This window comes from Narcine bancroftii, chromosome 1, assembly GCF_036971445.1.
Source record: "Narcine bancroftii isolate sNarBan1 chromosome 1, sNarBan1.hap1, whole genome shotgun sequence".
Taxonomy (NCBI): Eukaryota; Metazoa; Chordata; class Chondrichthyes; order Torpediniformes; family Narcinidae; genus Narcine; species Narcine bancroftii.
Genome location: NC_091469.1, coordinates 250,620,591 through 250,640,733, shown reverse-complemented (window position 1 = coordinate 250,640,733; position 20,143 = coordinate 250,620,591). Strand labels below are relative to the sequence as shown.

General features: G+C 43.3%; 2 protein-coding genes across 9 annotated transcripts in view; one reads left to right on the top strand and one right to left on the bottom strand.

Annotated features, from left to right (window-relative positions):
• Positions 1-7,084, bottom strand: part of LOC138741080 (uncharacterized) — an 83,505-nt gene extending 76,421 nt beyond the window's left edge. For 2 of the 5 annotated variants that reach the window (XM_069894607.1, XM_069894624.1), the window contains exons 1-2: positions 5,577-7,084; positions 1,927-1,975 (exon numbers count right to left, since the gene is read on the bottom strand). In XM_069894607.1, coding sequence (XP_069750708.1) covers positions 1,927-1,975; positions 5,577-6,074 — 547 coding nt within the window. In that variant the 5' untranslated portion in view covers positions 6,075-7,084. The other 3 variants (XR_011343322.1, XR_011343323.1, XM_069894616.1) reach the window with 3 other exon arrangements.
• Positions 6,667-20,143, top strand: part of slc39a13 (solute carrier family 39 member 13) — a 72,715-nt gene continuing 59,238 nt past the window's right edge. Inside the window, exons 1-2 of one of the 4 annotated variants that reach the window (XM_069894576.1) lie at positions 7,362-7,450; positions 8,811-8,969. The gene's annotated coding sequence lies outside the window, so the exon portion shown is untranslated. Of the gene's footprint in view, positions 6,929-7,361; positions 7,451-8,810; positions 8,970-20,143 lie in introns of those variants that run through there. The other 3 variants (XM_069894583.1, XM_069894565.1, XM_069894590.1) reach the window with 3 other exon arrangements.

The following is a 20,143-nucleotide window of genomic DNA, read 5'->3' as shown; positions in this document are numbered from 1 at the left end:
GAGTTACCCTCTGCAGGGCTGTAACAAGATGTGAATGCATCCTTGTACTTACAAGATAAGAGAGACATTGATGGATTGAGAGGCAGGAAGCTAGCAGGGAAAGGATAGCAACAGTTTTAGTCATTGGACAAGTAATGATATGATGATGTTCTAAGCACGTATCCAAGGGTATAAAAAAATCACCATTTTGCTGATAACGGCAGAATGCATTCTCCGACTAACATTGTTAGTTGCAAGTGTTACAATCCGGTAATAAAGAACAAAGAACCCTGATTTCGACTCAGTCGTGGGTGTGTGTGTGTGTGTGTGTGTGTGTGTGTGTGTGTGTGTGTGTGTGTGTGTGTATATGTAGGTATGCACTGCTTAAAATCCATTCGGGCAACATCCAACCGCATACATGTCTATCATTCCATAAACTTATAACAGAGTTCTGAAATCCCAGTCGGAGAACAGGATGTAGCAGACATAACCAGACTTACACAACAACTTTCCGCACGTAAAATGCGTATCTCATGTCATTTATATACAAAAGGCTTATGTATGTAGGTACTGTACTTTCTATCATGGCTCCCAAACGCAGTAAAACCAGCAAGACTAGCAGCAGAAAGAGGCAAAGGAGAAGTGAATTTGGAAGTGAAACAAAAGGTTATTAAGCAAAACAAAACAGTGAATGCTAATGCTCGCGACTTAGGCATCTCGCACTCAACAATCACAACAATCCTCAAAAACAAAGAAAAAATTCTCCAAGCTGTTGAAGGATTGGCTCCACTGAAAGCTACAAGGCTAACAAAAATACGAGATGGAGAAATTGCTAATAACATGGATTGATGACGAATCACAAAAGCGAATCCCTCTCAGCACGTTGACAATCTAAAGCACAAAGCTAATTCCAGATGCTTAATGAGAAAACAGACTATGATAGAATTTAGTTTTAGCTCTGGGGTGGTTCAGGCACTTCAAATAAGATTTTTTGCTGCATAATGTGAAAGTGAGTGGTGAGCTTCCATGTGCTGATGCAAATGCAGCAGAAGAATTTGTTGAAACCTGAGATACACTAATTGGAGAAGGAGGTTATTTGCCCCAACAATTTTTTAATATGGACAAAAGCTCCTTATTCTGGAAGCAAATGTCTGAAAGGACCTTTATACACAAGAAGGCCAAGTCAATCCCAGGCTTTAAGGACTTTAAAGAAAGTGTTGTTAGGAGGTAATATTGCTGACTACAAGTTAAAGCTATTTTTTTATTCGACATAGTGAAAACCCAGAGTTTTCAAGAACATTAACAAACACATCTTACCAGTTTATTAGAGAAGCAATAAAAAGTGGTGGATGACACAAATGCTGTTTCACTGTTTCATGATGCCCTTCTAGATTACTATGCCAGTGAAATATAGGTATTGCTTGGAAGAAGGTTTACCTTTCAAGATTTTGCTAATTGTAGACAATGCTCCAGGACATCCCCCTTTCATTGGTGACCTCCACCCCAACATCACAGTGGTGTGCCTCCCACCAAACACCACCTCTCTAATCCAGCCAATGGACCACAAGGTTATTGCAGCATTCTCGGCCTACTACCTAAGGCTATTGCTGCAACTGATGACACTGGCAAGACACTGATGCAGTTCTGGAAGGTGTATAACTCTTTCCATTGTATAAAGAACCTTGCTTGGGTCTGAGATGATGTGACCAAAGAGTGGATGAATGGCATATGGAAAAAAAATACTGACTAAGGGATTTGAAAACATTGATGAGATTACAAGGATTAATAGTGCTGTTATCAACATGGTAAACAATAACCTGAACCTAGACATAGATGAAAAGATTGAAGAACTCCTAGAGGTGGTTCTAAGAAATGAAAAGTTGCTGGAGCAAGACCAAATAGTTGAAGAAGAGGCAAGGCATATGGTAATTTCTTGGTGTAACAAACCTGGATGCCTACTTGAAAGGTTGGTGTCAGGCATGGAAACGTGTCCAGTCTGGATGAAGAGAAGAATATCATCAATTCCTTTCCCCTTTACTGACACTGCTCATCCCACCCAGTCCAATTTTTTTTGCTTCAGATTCCAGCAACTACATTTTCATGAATCTCTTCAGAAATATATCCTGCCCTTTGGTGCCAAAATATTTATAATCTGAGCCTTAGGTGCTGAGGATACTGTAGTTGCCTCACTCTTCACATCAGTGGTTTTGGAATGTTCTGTGAAATTTGGTGTTACTTCGCCAGTGTCTTGAGCTTTCTCCTTTAGGTAGTTCATGCAGGGGGATCAGATAGGGGAATGGGAATAATTTCCTTATAGAAGTGAAGACACCTTTCATCATCTACACAAGAGCTGGCTGAAGAGAGATGAAAGTGGTCAAAGTTCCCCAGGCCTTCTTGTGAACATTCATTACAAGGCATGCATAGCAGGGTGAGGTTGTCCTGCAGACAATGAGAGGAAAGCCCATTCTTTCAATGCTCCAACAAAGGAGTTAAATAGCAACTTATAGCTGTGATGCACTGTGGTGACAGTAAGCAGACACAAGATTCGAAAGACTGAACAGGCTTTAATCTACTTAAAATCTTCTGTTGTAGCTAGCTGCAACTCCGTGTGACTGACCTTTAGGGGCCGGATATGGCTTATATCCCAGCGGATTATTGGCAACTGACTGGGTGGGGCTTGATCCATTCAGGTCGGCAAATTGACAGCCGGCCAGATGTGGTCTGTCTTCTAATGATCTTCCTGCAGGTACACAGGTCGCAGTAGGCTAGTGGTGTATCACCACATTTACCTCCTCTTTAAAATTGTCCGGGGGGGGGGGGGGCGGAGGTTACATCCAATACTCAACAGGCCCCAAACATATGAACATTATTTACAAATTTAGATAGTCCAGTGGCCATTGAAGACTCTGTGCCCATCACAGTGTTGGCTCCTGGCTGGTCAAAGGTCGGCAAGGGTAAGCGGGGGCTAGTCGAGGGGGGGGCGGGTGGAGTTGGAGTATGCGTGAGGTGTTTGATGGGTGGGGTGGGGGTGTGGTTGTCCACCACGGTTTGAGAGTGTACGGGATGGGAAAAGGGCGGCAGGCCAAAATGGTCCTGGGTGCCCCACAGTTGTCTGGGTGGTCCTGAGGTGATTGACGCTGTGGTGGGTGCTATGGCTAGTGACAGGTCCCTGGTTGACACGGTGTCCTCCCTGCCACTGGAGTACCTCACGTAGGTGTGATTGTGATTGGCGTGTTGGAGGTACACCTGCTCGACCAGGGGGTTGGCGTGGGCCCACATGTATCTATGCAGGAGCACTGGTCCCAGGGACGTGAGCCATGCTGGGAATGAGATTCCAGTCGCCAATTTCCTGGGGAACGAAAACAGGTGTTCGTGAGTGGTCTCATTGGTAGCTGGGCACAGGAGTGGCCTGATGGCATGGAGCGCCTCGAGGAGGGTGTCCTGCCAGTACTCTATGGACCAGCTCTTGGAGTTGAGGGCCAGTAGGACTGCCTTCCAGATTACCCCATTTTCGCATTCCTCCTGCCCATTACCCCTCAGGTTGTAACTAGTCATGCGACTAGTTGCAATGCCCCTTGCAGTCAGTTACTGGCGCAACTCCTTGCTCATGAAGCTGGATCCCCGGTCACTGTGGATAATCAAGGGGTAGCTGAATATGATGAAGATCTGCGTGCCTGGCCATGGGATGGCGAAGGGAAAATGGGAGTCCTCATCTATGACCATAAGGAAATAGACATTCCAATTCATGGAAGGCAGGGGCCCCTTGAAGCCTATGCTGAGGCATTCCAAGGACTGGGTGGCCTTTACAATGAGGGCCTGGGGCAGGCAGAAGAAGCGGGGCTTGCATTCCACGTAGACCTGGCATGCCTCAGTCATGGTCCTGATGTCCTGGATGGTGTACAGGTGTCAGGACTTAATGAAATGATAAAGGCGAGTGACACCCAGGTGGCAGAGGGACTCATGCAGGGCCTGCAGTTGATCATCGTGGAGGAAAGCATAGGTCCAGGAGAGGGCATTGGGGAGTCATTAAACTTCCCCGGTCGGTACTGGATGTTGTAGCTGTATGTTGCTAGCTCGGCTCTCCAGCGCAAGATCTTATTATTCTTGATCTTGCCTTTGTGGGTGGTGCTAAACATGAATGCCACTGCACCCTGGTTGGTGAGGAGGGTGAATCTCCTGCCAGTCAGGTAGTGGCACCAGTGGCAGACTGCTTCCACGATCGCCTGGGCCTCCTTTTCAATGGCGGAGTGTTCTAGCTCAGAAACGTGGAGGGTCCTGGAGAAGAATGCAACAGGGCATCCTTTCTGGCTCAGGGTAGCAGCGAGGGTCACATCTGAGGCACCACTCTCCACCTGGAAGGGCAAGTCCTTATCCACAGCATGCATCATGGCATCCATGATGTCCTGCCTGATGTGTGTGAAGGCTGCCTGCGCCTCAGATGGGAGGGGAAAGGTGGTGGCCTGGGACAGTGGGTGGACCTTGTCCAAAAAACAGGGGATCCACTGTTTGTAGTATGAGAAGAGGCTGAGGCACCTGTGGAGGGCCTTGAATATGTGGGGAGGGGTAGCTCCATTAATGGGCACATTCGTTCTGGATCCAGGCTGATGACATCAGGTGCCATGATGCACCCCAGGATGGCGAAGCGGGTGGTGCTGAACACGCACTTCTCTTTATTGTACTGGAGGTTCAGCTCCTTGGCCGTCTGGAGAAATCTCTCCACATTGGCATCGTGGTCTTGCTGGTCATGGCTGCAGGTAGGGGAAGGTCGCCTTTAATTTGTGCCAGTCTACTATGCGATCTATCTCCCCCTGGAAGACGAAGACCCCGTTAGAGACCCCAAATGGAACTCAGAGGAACTGGTAGAGTCACCTGTCTGCCTCAAAGGCAGTGTAGGGCTCGTCTCAAGGGTGGATGGGGAGTTGGTGATAGGCCAACGTCAGGTCAATAGTGGAGAAGACCCTGTAGCGGGTTATCTCGTTGACCACATCAGCTATCCCCGGTAAGGGGTAAGCGTCCATGTGGGTGTACTGGTTGATGGTCTGACTGTAGTACATGACCATCCTCAGCTTACTGCCCCCTTTGACCACCAGGACTTGGGCTCTCCATGGGCTGTTGCTGGGTTCTATGACACCTTCCACCAGAAGCTGCTGCACCTCGGCCTTGATAAAGTCTCTGTCGACTGCACAATAGCATCTCCTTCTGGTGGCTATCGGCTCGCAGTCTGGCGTGAGGTGTGCAAAGAGGGCAGGAGGGGCCGATGTGTAGCATGGAGAGGCCGCTGGTTGGCCAGCACGCTATGGAATGTGAATGGGGGTAGGGGCCCACCCAAAGGCGAGGGTGCTCCACAGATGACACTGAAAGTCTAAGCCCAGGAGGACTGAGGTGCAGTTTGGGCATGACCAGGAGCCTGAACCTGGTATATGTCTCCCCCCAAACCGTTAGATCGGCAGAGCAGCGCCCGAGGGTGTTAATGGTTTGGTTCTGGGCAGCGAAGGCAATAGAGAAGGTGGTGGGGTTGATTTTGAGTTTCAGAGAGCAGGCCGCATTTGGGTGAATGAAGCTCTAGGCCTGCCACTGTCGAGTAGGCACTTTGTTACCTGCCCCTTTATCTCGACATCCATCATGGAGCGCCAGAGGATGTGAGGGATGTCTCTGGACAGTGTGGTGGCTGCTAGGACTATCTCGGGGTCTAGGTCACAGTTCACCGAGGGTGGAGGTGAGTTGCGGGTAGCTAGTCCTCTGCAGACATGGGGTGCATCGAGAGAGGTGAATATTGGCAGGTGGCGTTCTCCGTAGGCATGGGGTGTGGTGGGTGGTGATCGGCAGCGTCTGCAGGCGTGGGGTACATCGGGAGGGCACGTCATCATCTTCGTCGACAGTGCTGGTGAGGTCGGCAGTGTTGGCCTCGAGTGGCTGTGGAGCTTGTGGCTGCCCGGACCAAGATGGTGGCGCTGCATGAGGGTGCGTGGCAGCGGCATGGTTGGTCTTCTTTTTCCGCCACACTGGTCGCACCAGCAGAAGTGGCTCATTGTCGTCCGCGAATGTGGCATCTTAGCGGGGCGGAACTGGCATGGCCCAGGGCTGGTTGGATGCATAGTGAGCACATGGCAATCATTGCCGGCGAGGCCAGAAGTAGGGTTGTCGAGGCTAGGGAGGCCAGAAGTAGCTGCGGTGGCAATGGCATCGCCCCACAATTGCACATGGCAGGGACTGGGAAGGAGGGGTGTTGGTAGAGGGCTGCTCAGCTGCTAGCAGGCTGAGAAAGGCATACCCTAGTGTAGTGGCCTTTCTTGCTGCATTTCGAGCAAAAGTGGTTCCTGGCCGGGCAGTTGCGTCGCGACCACCGATCTGACCCACAGTACTTACAAAGGCATAGGGCACCCTCTGCGACGACGCTCTCATCCACCAGAGCCACGGCTCTGGTCTCCGCTGTCCACTATGAGACCTGGGGGAGTCTGGAGTCGAAGACTTCGGTGGACTGAACAACAGGCTTTATTCTACTCAGTCTTCTGCTGTAGTTAACAGCAACTCCGTGTGCTTGACCTCAAGAGGCCGAATGTGGCTTATATCCCGGCAGATGATTGGCAGCCGACGGGGTGGGGCTTGATCCATTCAGGTCGGCTGATTGACAGTCGGCCAGGTGTGGTCTGTCCTCCGGTGCTCTTCCTGCAGTAGGCCAGTGGTGTATCACCACAGTAGCTCACCTTAAAAGTACACTTCCACCAATATCGTTTGCTCGATGACCAAGGTTGGGCTGACTATAGTTTCCGAAAAGAGAAGACCCGAGATGAATCTGTTAGTTTCCAGCAGGAATCGTGTTGGTACTTTCAATAATTGGAAAAGCATTTAATGACGATAACCGCAGGAAAATGCCGACAGCACCAATGTGAGGCACCAGGAGAAATCACCTAATAGCCAGAATATGCTTGGGATTGTCCGATCTCAGAAGGTAAGCAGGCTCAGGCCTGGTCACTACTTGAAGGGTGGGGGGGGGCGCCTGGCAACACCAGCTGCTGTAGGGTTCTATGAGGGGCGCTGGACAAAGTGGCGACTCTCTGCCTTGAGGTCGACAAAAGTTAAAGAATTTCATGTGCGTAACATTCTATGACGTATTACGTGGCAGGAATGGAACTTTTACCTTTAAATATTTCACCCGTCGAACAGCGTCGGCCGAGCAAGTTAACAGAGAGAAGGCGCGCGAGCCAGCTGGCGGTTAAGTCCTGCGCGTGCGCACGGAGGTGACGCCGGGTCCGCGCGACGGAGCTGGCGCGCGCCACCTCCTCCTCCGGCGCGTGGCCGATCCTCGAAAGCCGCACACATCTCGCGCTGGCTACGTGGCGGCGGCTGGAGGAGGAGGTTGTTGGTGGGGAGAGGAAAGCAGGCAGGCCGGCCACAGCGTGGGGCCGGGGACACTGCTCCTGTCCGTCTCACCTGGTGTTCCAGTCGGCCACGGCGTCCGCTGCTCCCGGAGGTGAGTGAATTAGTGCTCGGGAAGAGCGAAGTGACGCGCCCGGTGAAATCTTTCCTGCCCGTTCTGGTGATTGACCAACTTACCCGAAAGTTGGATGGCGCCTCCCCGGTCTCCCGTTTAAAGACGTTTCATGGAGTTCGCCTTTCCCCCTCCATACCGGGGTGGGAGAGCTCGCGATCAGCGGGGTGGGAAGTGCGTCCCCGCGGGCAGAAGTGTGGGAGGAAAGGTTCTCTCGTGTAGGGGTGGGGGGGAGCATGGCCCGAGGGCAAGGGGGGTGGGAGGAGCGCATGTCCCCGAGGGCGGGGGGGGGGGTGGGAGGAGCGCATGTCCCCGAGGGCGGGGGGGGGGGGTGGGAGGAGCGCATGTCCCCGAGGGCGGGGGGGGGGGGTGGGAGGAGCGCATGTCCCCGGGGGCGGGGGGGGAGAGTGGGAGGAGCGCATGTCCCCGGGGGCGGGGGGGGGAGAGTGGGAGGAGCGCATGTCCCCGAGGGCAAGGGGGGTGGGAGGAGCGTATGTCCCCGGGGGCGGTGGGTGGGTGGGGGGGGGTGGGTGGGAGGAGCGCATGTCCCCGAGGGCAGGGGGGGGGTGGGAGGAGCGCATTCTCACAGTTGAGGTGGGGGAGAGTGCGTCCCTGTGGGCAGAGAGGGGAGCATAAAGTGGTGGAGCATATCCCCACAGACACAGGCAAAGTGGAGCACATCCCCATTCCTATAGACATGGGCTCGGGATCTCTAATCAGCCCCCATGGGAAGGAGATGTTGGAGTTGTTTGTCTCTGTGGACCTGGTAGTCACCCACGGGCCCTGCACGGGGATGGTGGGTTGTCTAAATCCTATTCATTCCTACTGATGGTGGGGAGGGGGGGGGGGGGTCACTGGTTTATAGGAGGTATGGTGTCTCTAAACTCCACAACTGGAAAGAAGGGGAGATGCATCACTTCATTCCATAGAAAGGTGTAGGGAGGTGTCCCACTTCACCAGCGCTAGAGGAAGGAAGGATCTATCCATGTCTGCAGAGCTGGAGGAGGGGAGAAAATACCATCCCTCAACGCCATGTCCATGGAACACAGGGGGTCCTTGAACCCAAGAGATCACAAAGGGAAGAAATCTCTTGAGAAATAGAGGGAGATTCTGTGTGTGGTCTTCCACCACGTAATTTCTGTGGGAGATACATGGTGAATCTCCCCTCTCACCAGAACCATGAGTGGGGCAGTTTAGAGAGCATCACAGCATCCTACATCCCCTCCCCTTTCAAGGCTATTGCATGACTGGCAAAAAGATACATTTATTATTGCCTGGAGAAATGAAAGTTCATAATATTGCACCAGCCAATAATATTGTACTAACTTTAATTCCTTTACAGTACATTTTCAAGTACAATATATTGCAAGTTTCTGAATGACTTAGTATTGTCCAAGGACGTTCTTAGGGTTGGGAAAGGCATTCCAGGCATTTTTCTGGCTGACAACGGAGTTTATCGATACCTGAAGTTTACTTAGCAGAGGCAAAGTGGTGGTGACAGGTGGGTTGTCAAATTACAAGGTGAACATTTTCATTTAAGAAGATTTGCAGACAGTTATCCTTAAATAAAAATACATATATGCCTGGGCATGTATATTAATCATGTACCCAGAGTCATGCCAATCACCCCTTGTTATGAACTCACATGCTTTAGACTTGGTAAAAGATGTGACATAGAAAAATAGCTGAAGCTGTTTGCATAACTTTTAATGTTTGTGCATGTTTGAAGGAGGAGTGAATCTTTGAACTTTTGCAAGATAGAAGTGTTTTGCAGTAATGCAAAGTATGAGCTGGATGATTTGCCACAAACTCAACATGATAAAAGTAGGTCAGAGGTGGAGACAGTGAGTAAAATCAAGTTCTTGGGAGTCACTACAGGTGTACCCAGTTTTATGAATACATGTACTCACTTTGCGAAAATTCGCTTTTACAAAGAAACCTGTGTTCACTTTTACGAGAGGATTTGAATAGGTTTTCACTTTTATGAAAATAGCCTTCAATAGTAGTGAATGGGTCTTCGCTTTAAGCCATTTCAGCTTAAAAGCTTTAATAGAAACACCCTAGTTGCATAAAGCGGGGTGTACCTGTATCTCGGAAGCTCTTTCCTGGACACAACACACTAATGGTGTCATGAAGAAAGCGCATCAGAGCCTCTACTTTCTCAGGAGTTTGTGGAGGTTGGTATGACTTTGGAAACTCTGGCAAATTTCTACATAGGTGTGGTGGAAAGTGTGCTGACTGGCTGCATCACGGTCTGGTATGGGGACACCAACACCCCTGAGCTTAAAGCCATGCTTTAAGTGATTATAGCCCAGGACACTCTCCCCAATATTGAGAACATCTATAGGGAATGCTGCAGTTGGAGAGCAGCAGCAATGATCAAGGATCCACATCCCGTCCACCAGCAGACTCCTCAACAACAAGCTCAATCAGGGTCTCATTTAAGTACTCCTTTACACTTTTTTCTCTCTATTGTAGTCAGTTTATTTACATTTATTTGTTTATTTATGTACATTGTGTTTTTTTTACACTACCAGTAAGGGGTAATTATGCTTTGCCCGCAGCGAAAAGAATCTCAGGGTTGAATGTGATGTCATGTATGCACTCTGACAATAAATCTGAAATCAGACAATAAATCTGAAATGTCATCGTAAGAGTGTAAGATCTCTGAGAAATAAATAACAAGTGGTTTTGAAATTCACAGTGTCTCTTTATCTTTATGCTTAAAATATTTGTGGAAATTTGGATATATGACTCCGTAATTCTGAAATATTTGTAAAGTGTGGTTTCCATTAAACCTGTAATAATTCAGTTGGTTAAACTATTCCAAGTCTCATTGCATTAACGGATTTGCAATGAATCTTAAAATCTCCAGAGAATATATTGAGTATAAATTTTTGCTCAGGTTTTGTTTATGCATGGTTGATTATGACCTTATGGGTTTTCATAACTCAAATCTGTATTTGAATTTCATGAATTCTTCTGGTGGTGGTTTTAACTGAAAGGAAATCAGAATTTGGGCTCATGTAGCGATTGATGCCATGAACAATGCACAATGGGGGGGACATCATGTGATGCCATGAGGGGCACCACTCAACCTACCAACTCCTGTGGGATTAACTGATAAAGGTACATATGAAGCAAAATTAATTTTATAAAAACTACTTTAAAGTTATTTTTAAAGTGATCAATAGAAGAAAAAAATTGCCCCAAAAAAGAAAAAGCTTCAAAAGTTACACCAATGATAAAATGGGAAGAGAAGAAAAGAGAATTCGGGCCTATCTTGTCGTTGAAGCCATTGAAGTTGGTTCTGGATCTGCCATTGAGAACCCAATGTAAGGACCTTCCTCTGGAGCTCCCTTTGCGAAACCCTGCAAAGATGGCACCACTGGATAAGTTAAGACTGCACCACACATGTGCAAAAAGTTGGGCATGCGCGCTGCAGAGAGAAAAAAGTATTGAAAAATAACTTCATCTTTTAAAGGGCCACTCCAAAGTCTCCATTTCTGAACAGAAGGGTGATACTTCTCTGTGGAAGAGGACTCAGAGGACTATGGAAGTGAAGAAGAAATGGCAAGCTCAGAAGAAGAAAGATTCAGAGACAAGGAAAGGATTTTTATTACAGAAATGACTAAAATTGAAGCTAAAATAGATATTCTGATACATTGGAGAGCAATTTTAAACTTAACTAGAATTGAAGCCAGTTAGAACAGATATGATGAAATTGAATAATGTCTCACAAAGAATTGATAAAGTGGAGGAGAAAATCCAAGATGTGCATGAAGAAGTACAATGTATTGAAGAAACTTCAAATGTAAATGACAATACAACTACCAATTTGATTTCTATGAATGGAAAACTGCTTGAGAAAGTTGACATTTTGGAAAATTACAGCTGAAGAAACAATCTTAAAATTGTGGCATGTCAGAAGGCAAAGAAGGTCAAGATGTGATCTGATTTTTTCTTTTTTTTTCTTCTGTTTCCCCCCCCCACCACTGGATACTGAAAATATTTGGAGGAGAACATTTTAATTGAGAGAGCTCATAGAGCTTTGAGACCAAATCCAGGTACTAATCCGGCACCTCGATCTATCCTGATTAAATTTTTTAACTATCAGGATAGAGAGAAGATACTAGGTTTAGCGATGAGAAGAGCTAAAGAATATGGACCTTTGAATTATGAAGGGGATAAGATTTTTTAATCCAGATTTGAATCAAACTTAAAGAAAAGAAGAGATTTTAACCTGGTTAGGAAGGTTTTATATAATAAAAGTTATAGATTTGTTCTCCCCTATCCAGCTACTTTGAAAATATTTTTGCCAGATCAGCAATTTTATTTTTTTTACAAATCATGTAAAAATTATTTGTCACAAAGAGTATGCTGAGATTTGTCTAAAATTTAAGTAACAAAAGATGCTGATTTATTGCAATAAATCTGATATATAAAAAGAGGGGTCTCATTCACCCTTTTTTAAAAATTCTTCCTGATGGAGGAAGAAATTTTATATGGGGAAGTATTGTTGGTTAGGCAGAAAAGATTTTTTTTCCCCATGGGTGTGTCGGGAGGTGTGTTCATTGATTTCTGATGGCTTTGACCACGACATAAAATGGAGGGTGGTAATGCTAGTATTTCTAGCATTTCGAGGGGGCGGATTTATCTTTTTATATATTAACCATTTATAATGTATTCTGAATAATTTTGTTGTTTTTGGATTGCAGATGTTGACGTTCAGGACCAAATTAATTTGTGGGAATGCTTCCTGGCTAGGATTGATGGAAAGGAACTTTGTAAAATTTACCGATATCAAAAATTAATAAAGCAGTTAAGATTTTGCATTTGATGGGATTAAGGGGAAAATAAAAAGAAAATCTTGTTTTATGTTAAGAAATTGGGAGTAGATATCACTTTTTTACAAGAAACTCATTGAACTGAAAAAGAACATTTGAAATTAAGAGATTGGATGGATCAAATGGTTTTTTCTTCATTTAACTAAAGCTAGAAGAGTAACAGTTTTATTTAAGAAATAATTACCAATTAAAATTCAAAATGTAATTACAGATCTGGCAGATAGATATGTAATGGTAAATTGTCAAATATTTTCTGAGGAATGGACTTTGTTAAATATATATGCACCAAATACAGATGATCAGAAATTTATATGATACTTTTTTGAATTTAGCAAATGTCCATGAAAATGTTTTAGTTGGTGATTTTAATTTTTGTTTGGAACCTTTGCTGGATTAGTCATCAATAACTATACTTAAATCAAAAGCAGCTAAAATATTGCCATTTTTAATAAAGGATTTAAATCTAATGGATATATGGAGAAGGATACATCCTAAAGATAGGGATTATTCCTTTTATTCTAGTAGATTTGATACATATTCTAGAATTGACTTTTTTGCTTTTGGCTCAAAATCAATCAAGAGTTATGAATATTGATTATGAAAAAAGAATATTATCTGATTATTCCTCATTGCTGATTGAATTGGAATTTGCTGAAAAACAATACTCAGTAAGTACATAGATGGAGAATAAATTCTTTATTATTACAAAAGGAAGATTTTTGTTTTTTTTTAATAAGACTATATAGAATTGTTGTGATACAAATTAACATTCAACAGAAGACGTTTATTATTTGGGATGCATTAAAAGCTTGTTTGCGAAGACAAATTATGTTATACTTCAAATTAAAAAGGAATATATGAAAGATATAGATAAATTAGAGAAGGAAATAACAATATTGGAAAAAGAAATTCAAAAATCACCCTCAGAATAAATATAGAAGCATAATGGATAAGAAATTACAATATAATACAATGTTAACATATAGAACAGAAAACATGATGCTATGGTCCAAGCAGAAATATGAACTAGGAGAACAATCCCATAAAGTTTTAGCTTGGCAATTAAAAGCAGAACAATCCTTTAGATCAATTAACACCATACAACAGAATAACAGTGAAGTGACATTTAATCCACAAGAAATAAATGAAAACTTTAAGGAATTTTATGAAAAATGATATGTGTCTGAATTGTTACATGATGAAGCAGCTATAGATGAATATTTGTCACAAATGGTATTACCAAGTTTAACAGAAGTAGGTAGATAATTTAGATAGTCCTTTCTTGTTTACAAAATAACTAATCTCTGGTAGAGGATGGGTTTCCCGTTGAATTATACAAAGAATGTAAATATTTAATGATTCTTTTATTTATGAAGGTAATAGAAGATTTCAAACTGCATTATCTTCCAGAAACTTCCTCTACGGCAAAAATTACAATTATTCCTTAAACCATAGAGATCTGGTAAAACCAACTTCATATGTTGATTATAAAATTATAGCAGAAATGTTAGCGAATAGGATTATTGATTATCTTCCTGAATTAATAAACATAGACCAGACAGGTTTTGTTAAAAATAGATAAACTTCAGACAATATATTAAGGTTATTACGTACAGAGGAAAAAAGATTCGAGTGTAATAGTGGTTTTAGATGCAGAAAAGGCTTTTGATAGGTTAGAAAGGGATTTTTTATTTACGGTCTTGAGTAAGTTTGGTTTTAGATTGAATTTTGTAAATTAGATTAAAACATTATATAAAAATCCTAAAGCCAAAATAATAATAATCAGACAGATGTCTCAATCTTTTAACTTAACTAGATCAAGTAGACAAGGATGTCCTCTTATCTCCAGGATTGTTTGCTTTAGCAATAGAGCCACTTGCACAAAGGTTTTGAAATAAATCTGACTAAAGATGAAATTAGTTTATTTGCTGATGATGTGTTGGTGTATTTAACTCAACCACAATTATCACTACCTACACTTTATAGTTGTTACAGTATGGAAAAGTTTCAGGATATAAAATAAATTGGGATAAAAATGAAGTGATGGAATTGGTACAAGAAGGTTACTCACAATATCGAAAAGAAGTTCAATTTAAGTGGACAGATAAGATTAAATATTTAGGTATACATATTGATAATTAAAAAGTTTATATAAATTAAATTATATTCCAATATTTAAGAAGATAGATGAAGATATTTAAAAATGGGTGAATTTGCCTATCACTTTAATTGGAAGAGTTAATTGTAAAGGAATGAATATTTTTCTGAGAATTCAATATTTATTTCAGTCGTTACCTATCTTTATACCTCAAGTTTTTTTTTCAGGATTTAAATAAACAAGTTAGGAAATTTCTTTGGAAAGGAAAAATGGCAAGAAAATCATTAGAAAAGTTAACATGGAAATATGAATTTCCTATGAAATTACAACTTCTTAATTTCAAGAATTACTATAAGGCAGTACAATTAAGATTTCTTGTTTGTTTGTAAAAACCTAAACTATCTTGGGTGGAAATTGAATTAAATAAAATTGGAGAAATTGTATCAGAAGAGTTTATTTATAAACGGGAACCAAAATTAATAACAATGGAAAAATTTCTCCAATATTGAAGCATTTGCTTAATATCTGGAATAAATTAGAAATTGATAGAAAACTTTTAATGTTAAAAATGCCATTAATTAATCAATCCTCTTTGAATTTTCTTCAAAAGATCATTTTTTTGAGTATTTTGAATAATAAAGGAATTTCTAAGTTGGGAGATTGTTATGATAATGATTGACTGATGTCATTTGATCAGTTAAAAATTAAATGATATTCCCCATAATACATTATTTTGTTATTTTCAATTAAGATCGTATTTAAGAGAAACTAGGATATGATATGATTTTTTAAAATCTTACAGGTTTAGAACAAATTATTGCTGATGGAATGACTAAAAAAATTTATTTCACAAACATGTTGTTACAAGAACAAACACCTAAAGTAGGTTTGTTTAATTCAAAGGAAAGATGGGAACAGGTTTTAAATATAACAGGAGATCAGCAGGTTTGGCAAGGTTGTTAAGAAGATGTCTAATACTATTAATGTAAGGTATAGATTACTCCATTATAATTTTTTTTACATCAATTATATAGCACCTCAGAAACTGAATAGATGGATATCAGACCAATGTTTTAGATGTGGAAAAGTTGGAACTTTTCTTCGCTCTAGATGGTCTTATTCAAAGTTTGATCCTCTTTGGGTTTCTGTTAGTAAGTTTCTACATGAATTACTGGAGTTGTTTTTTCTGTTAAATCCTGAGTTATTATTGTTGAGAAATTTTGACAATATAACTCCTAATTTATCTTTGTCAGATTTTCAATTGAAATTTGCAAGGAAGTGTATTGCTGTTACATTGAAATCAAATGTTTCATTAACATTAGAAAGATGGCACACAGAGAATCAAAGTTGTAGTCCTTTTTAAAAAATAAATAAATAAATACATATTATTTTAGGGGTAAATATTCTGTATTTTTTCAAATTTGGAGCCCATATGCTAGAATTATGAGATTAAAATTATAATTTTTTTCTTTGTTTTGAATTCTCCAAACCAGTGGTTTTCCCTAAATGAGTAATAGTTTTTGGAAAAATGTTCTTTTTGGGATCCTTAAGCGTCATCTGAAGCAATCCAAATTAATATATAGTTATTTTATCATGAATTTTATATTAGACTTCATTTATTAGGATTAATTAGGTTGGGGGGGGAGGGTTTAATTGGTTTTTAGGGTTTTTTTTAGTTTTAATTCCTTTTTTTATATATCAACATATATTTGTAAACACTAACATTGTGATTTGATATTAATTGTTATAATTATCATGTGTTGATTTAAATAAAATATTCCAAAAATAAAGCACAACAGAAGTCGTCTGTAAAAATAACTGCCACTCAGCCTCTCTTTCGTCTCTCCTATCGATGATGTCAAGTGCTGAATGTCCAGCTTGTCGACGTTCTGGCTCCCCCTTCGCGAGAGCCTGAACCTCTCAACAATGGTTTGAAAACTAAGTGGCACAATCTGCTACATGATTTTCTTCACCCCGCCCCCCAAAACACCAGAACTGGGGTATTGGAGGTGGTTAGGTTGTTGAGAAGAGAGTGGGTTTGGTCGTGAAGGTGGATGTCCTCTGTGGCGAGGTTGTGCTACCTGCACTTGTTGGTCAATGTCCAAGTGTACCTGCTTGAGACAATCCATAGAGACACTCTTATTTCTGCCACCCATGTCGATGATAAATGTGGAGCTGTTATCCATACCACCTTGAAAGGACCTTCATTTGGCTGTTGCAACTGTGTCCTGTGCGCATCCCTGCATAAGAATACATAAAGGCAGTTATTGAGTTCAGGTGGAATGTATGAAGTTGTAGACCCATGTTGGGTGGCCGGGATAGAGATCAGTGTATCCACCTTCTCCCTTAAACATGTGTGTACCAATGTGGGAGATTTCTACTGCACATTTGCTGCTGGAATGAAGTCTCCTGGCACCTTTGGTGGGGGTCTGTACTCCAATTCTGCGAACGACATAGCTGGATCTTCCTTCAGTGCAGTATGGATACCTAAAAGTATCCAATCCAAACATATCCCTTAAAGTATGTCACGAGAGCCATTTTCATATGACGGTGAAAGCGTTCCACTAGCCATTGAACTGGGGATGATAGGCTGTTAACTGATGCAGTTGAGGACCATTACCCAGATGTAAACTGAACTCCTTGTCAGAGGAGACATACATGGGTGGTCTGAAGTGCACTATCCAATTGGACAAGCTGAGGCAGAAGTGTCAGAGTGGGGCAATCTCTGGCCATCTCATGAACCTTTCTTATTGTGAAGAGGTGAGTAGCGCCTTTAGACGGGGGCAACAGGCCAACGATGTTCACGTGGATGTGATCAAACCTGCGTTGTGTGGGTGCAAAAACCTGTAGTGGGGCTTTGTGGAACTGGATGCATGACTTTGCCCCAGCACTGACTTGCCCACGCAGGCCATGCCACGTGAATTTTTCCGCTATGAGCCTTGTCCTAATTGAAGGGTCCGAATTGAAGGGTGAGCCAAACGACGTTAAACACCAAACATCGCCACAGAGCAGGTACAATGGGCCCCAGTTGGCCGATGGATACGTCACCAAGTAGGTGGACCAAAACGCATGTCCTCTAATTTCAGTCCTGATGTGGCAGTGCGATTCGCGGCCATCTCTTCGTCTTCCCGCTGAGCTGCTGCCAAAGTCATATCGTCTATAACGGGAGCAGGTGAATGGAGGGAAGTGATGATGGTGTAAAATAGTGTGTCAATGACTAGATTGTTCTTCCTGGTGATGTGTTTTATCGTAGTCGTAAATTTTGAAATGTAGGAGAGTTGTCATTGTTGTGCTTACCATGAATCTAACATCTTGGCGAAAGTGAAAGTCAACAGCTTGTGATTGTGTAGACCATGAGCCTTCTGTTCTCTAGGAAATAATGAAAATGCTGTATGGCCAAGTAGAGAACAAGGAGCTTCCTGTCAAAAGCACTGTACTTTTGCTCCAATTATCTCAAATGACAAAAGAAAGCTAGGGGTTTCCAGATGCTGTTGATGAACTGCTCCACGACCCCACCTACCGTGGTACCTGAGGATTCCGCTGACAGAGCTGTTGTCTCTCACTCGTACTCCCTTGGCAGTCTTGAATGCAGCCATGACCTCATCATTCCATTTAATTCTCTTGGGATGTCCAGACAAGAGTTTAAAAAGTAGCTGCATAACAGCCTGCAGCTGGCACGAAACGATGGTAAAAGTTAATCATGCCAACAAACTACTGCAGACCTTTAATGGTAAAGGGTCTTAGAAATTTGCAAATGGCCTCGAACTTGGAAGGTAGTGGAACCGCTACATGCTGACTGATGCGATGGCTGAGGAAATTGATTGATGAGAGGCCAAATTGCTAACCCGTGATCATCTAGCCACTGACATAGTTAACAGAGATGGGCTCGGTGCTGCTGCCGTGAATGGTTGGCAAAAAGGAGTTGTCCATATAAACAAATACAAAATCCAGTCCCTGGGTAACTGTGTCCATTAGGTATTGAAATGTCTAGGCTGTCCTTTTTTAAACAGAAATGAATACAGAGGAATTCAAATACCCCAAATAGGGTAATCAAGGCAGTCTTAGGAATGTCATCTGGGTGAACTGGAATCTGATGTATCCACGCACCAGGTCAATTTTGGAGAAAGTGCTATGAAGGATCACAGACAAATCCTATATGTGGGAACCGGATAGTGATCTGCTGCAGTGATGTCATTCAGATGCTGATAATCCCCACAAAGACTCCACTCTCCAGACACCTTGGTTAACATATGCCCAAGGGCTGTTGGAGTGGTGAACAATCTCCATTTCCTATATGTGTCGGAATTTGTCTTTAGCCAACCACAATTTACGTGAAGGTAGTCTGCATACTCGTGCATGCAAGGGACACCTATGAGTTGGAATGTGGTGCTATACTCCATGTTTCAGCTGTGCCGTCAAGAACTGCGGAGTAACAATACTGGGGAATTCTACTAGGATTCTGGCATATTCACTGTCCAAGAGTGTCACTGAGTCGAGGTGTGGTGTGGGCAACTCCGCAGGGTGCAAGATGAGGGACTTGAAACTCTTTGAATTAACTAGGCATCTACTAGAAGGGAGTGTGCTCGCAAAATAAATCAGCTCCCAGGAGTGGTTGTGATACATCAGCAATAGTGAAAGACCAGCTGAACCATGATGAACCGAAATTGAGTGGAATTGTCCATGACCCATACGTCTGGATGCTGCTGTTGTTGGTGGCCGTGAGAGGAGGGCCCTTCTTTCCTGAACAGGTGTCTGGACTGGAGGAGGGAAATACACTAATCTCTGCTCCCATGTTGACCAAGAACCGGAGTGTTGATCCCAGAGGAAAAGGAAGTTATTCTTGTGGCTGACCGTCGCAGCACTACCATTGCGTACAGTGGGGACGGCAGTGGTGGGCTGGAGCTCCCCATCTCTGATAGTAAAAGCACCATTGCTCTCTGCACTGCAACAGCTTGAGTTTGATGCCGCACCACTATCCAGAATGGGCAGTGTTTGTGCCCTTTGCCAAAGCACCGCTATGCGTCCAAACGAAAGTACCATGCCACAATTTATCAGCACAGGCTGCTAAATGATGGGGGTCATTAAAGCCTTTGTCTGCAAACAGCAATCGGACGTCTTCTGGCATTTGCGCAAGAAAAGGTTGCTTGAAAAGCAGATAGGGCTTGTGTCCGTCCATGAGTGCCAACATCTCGTTCATTAGTTCTGAAGGAGTGCGGTCACCTAGGCTGTCCATACGTGAAGAAGTTGAGCTGGTCTGTTGCGTCGGGAAAGGAAGAAAATATATATGAGCAGGACTTTGATGGGCTCATACCTGTTGTTGGTTGGAGGCTGGCTTAAGAAATCGACAATACGCCTCATGTTGTTTTGGTCCAGTGATGCAACAACGTGGTAGTATTCACTGTGTCGGTGGTAATCTGGAGTAGATGGAATTGGGTCTCAGCCTGCTCAAACCAGACCTATGGCTGCGAGGTCCAAGATACTGGAAATTTGAGTGCAAAGGCATTCTGCACATCCATAATGAGGTCTAAAATGCCATTTGGACCGTCAGTGTCACCAGTGTAGCGAGTGGTGCCATAAACAATGCCAAACAGAAGTCTTCTGTAAAAATAACTGCCGCCCAGCCTCTCTTTCATCTCTCTTTTTGATGATGTAATTAGCGCTGAGTGTCTAACTCATTGTTGTTCCAGTCCCCCTTCATGTGAGAGCCTGAACCTTGAACAATGGTTTGAA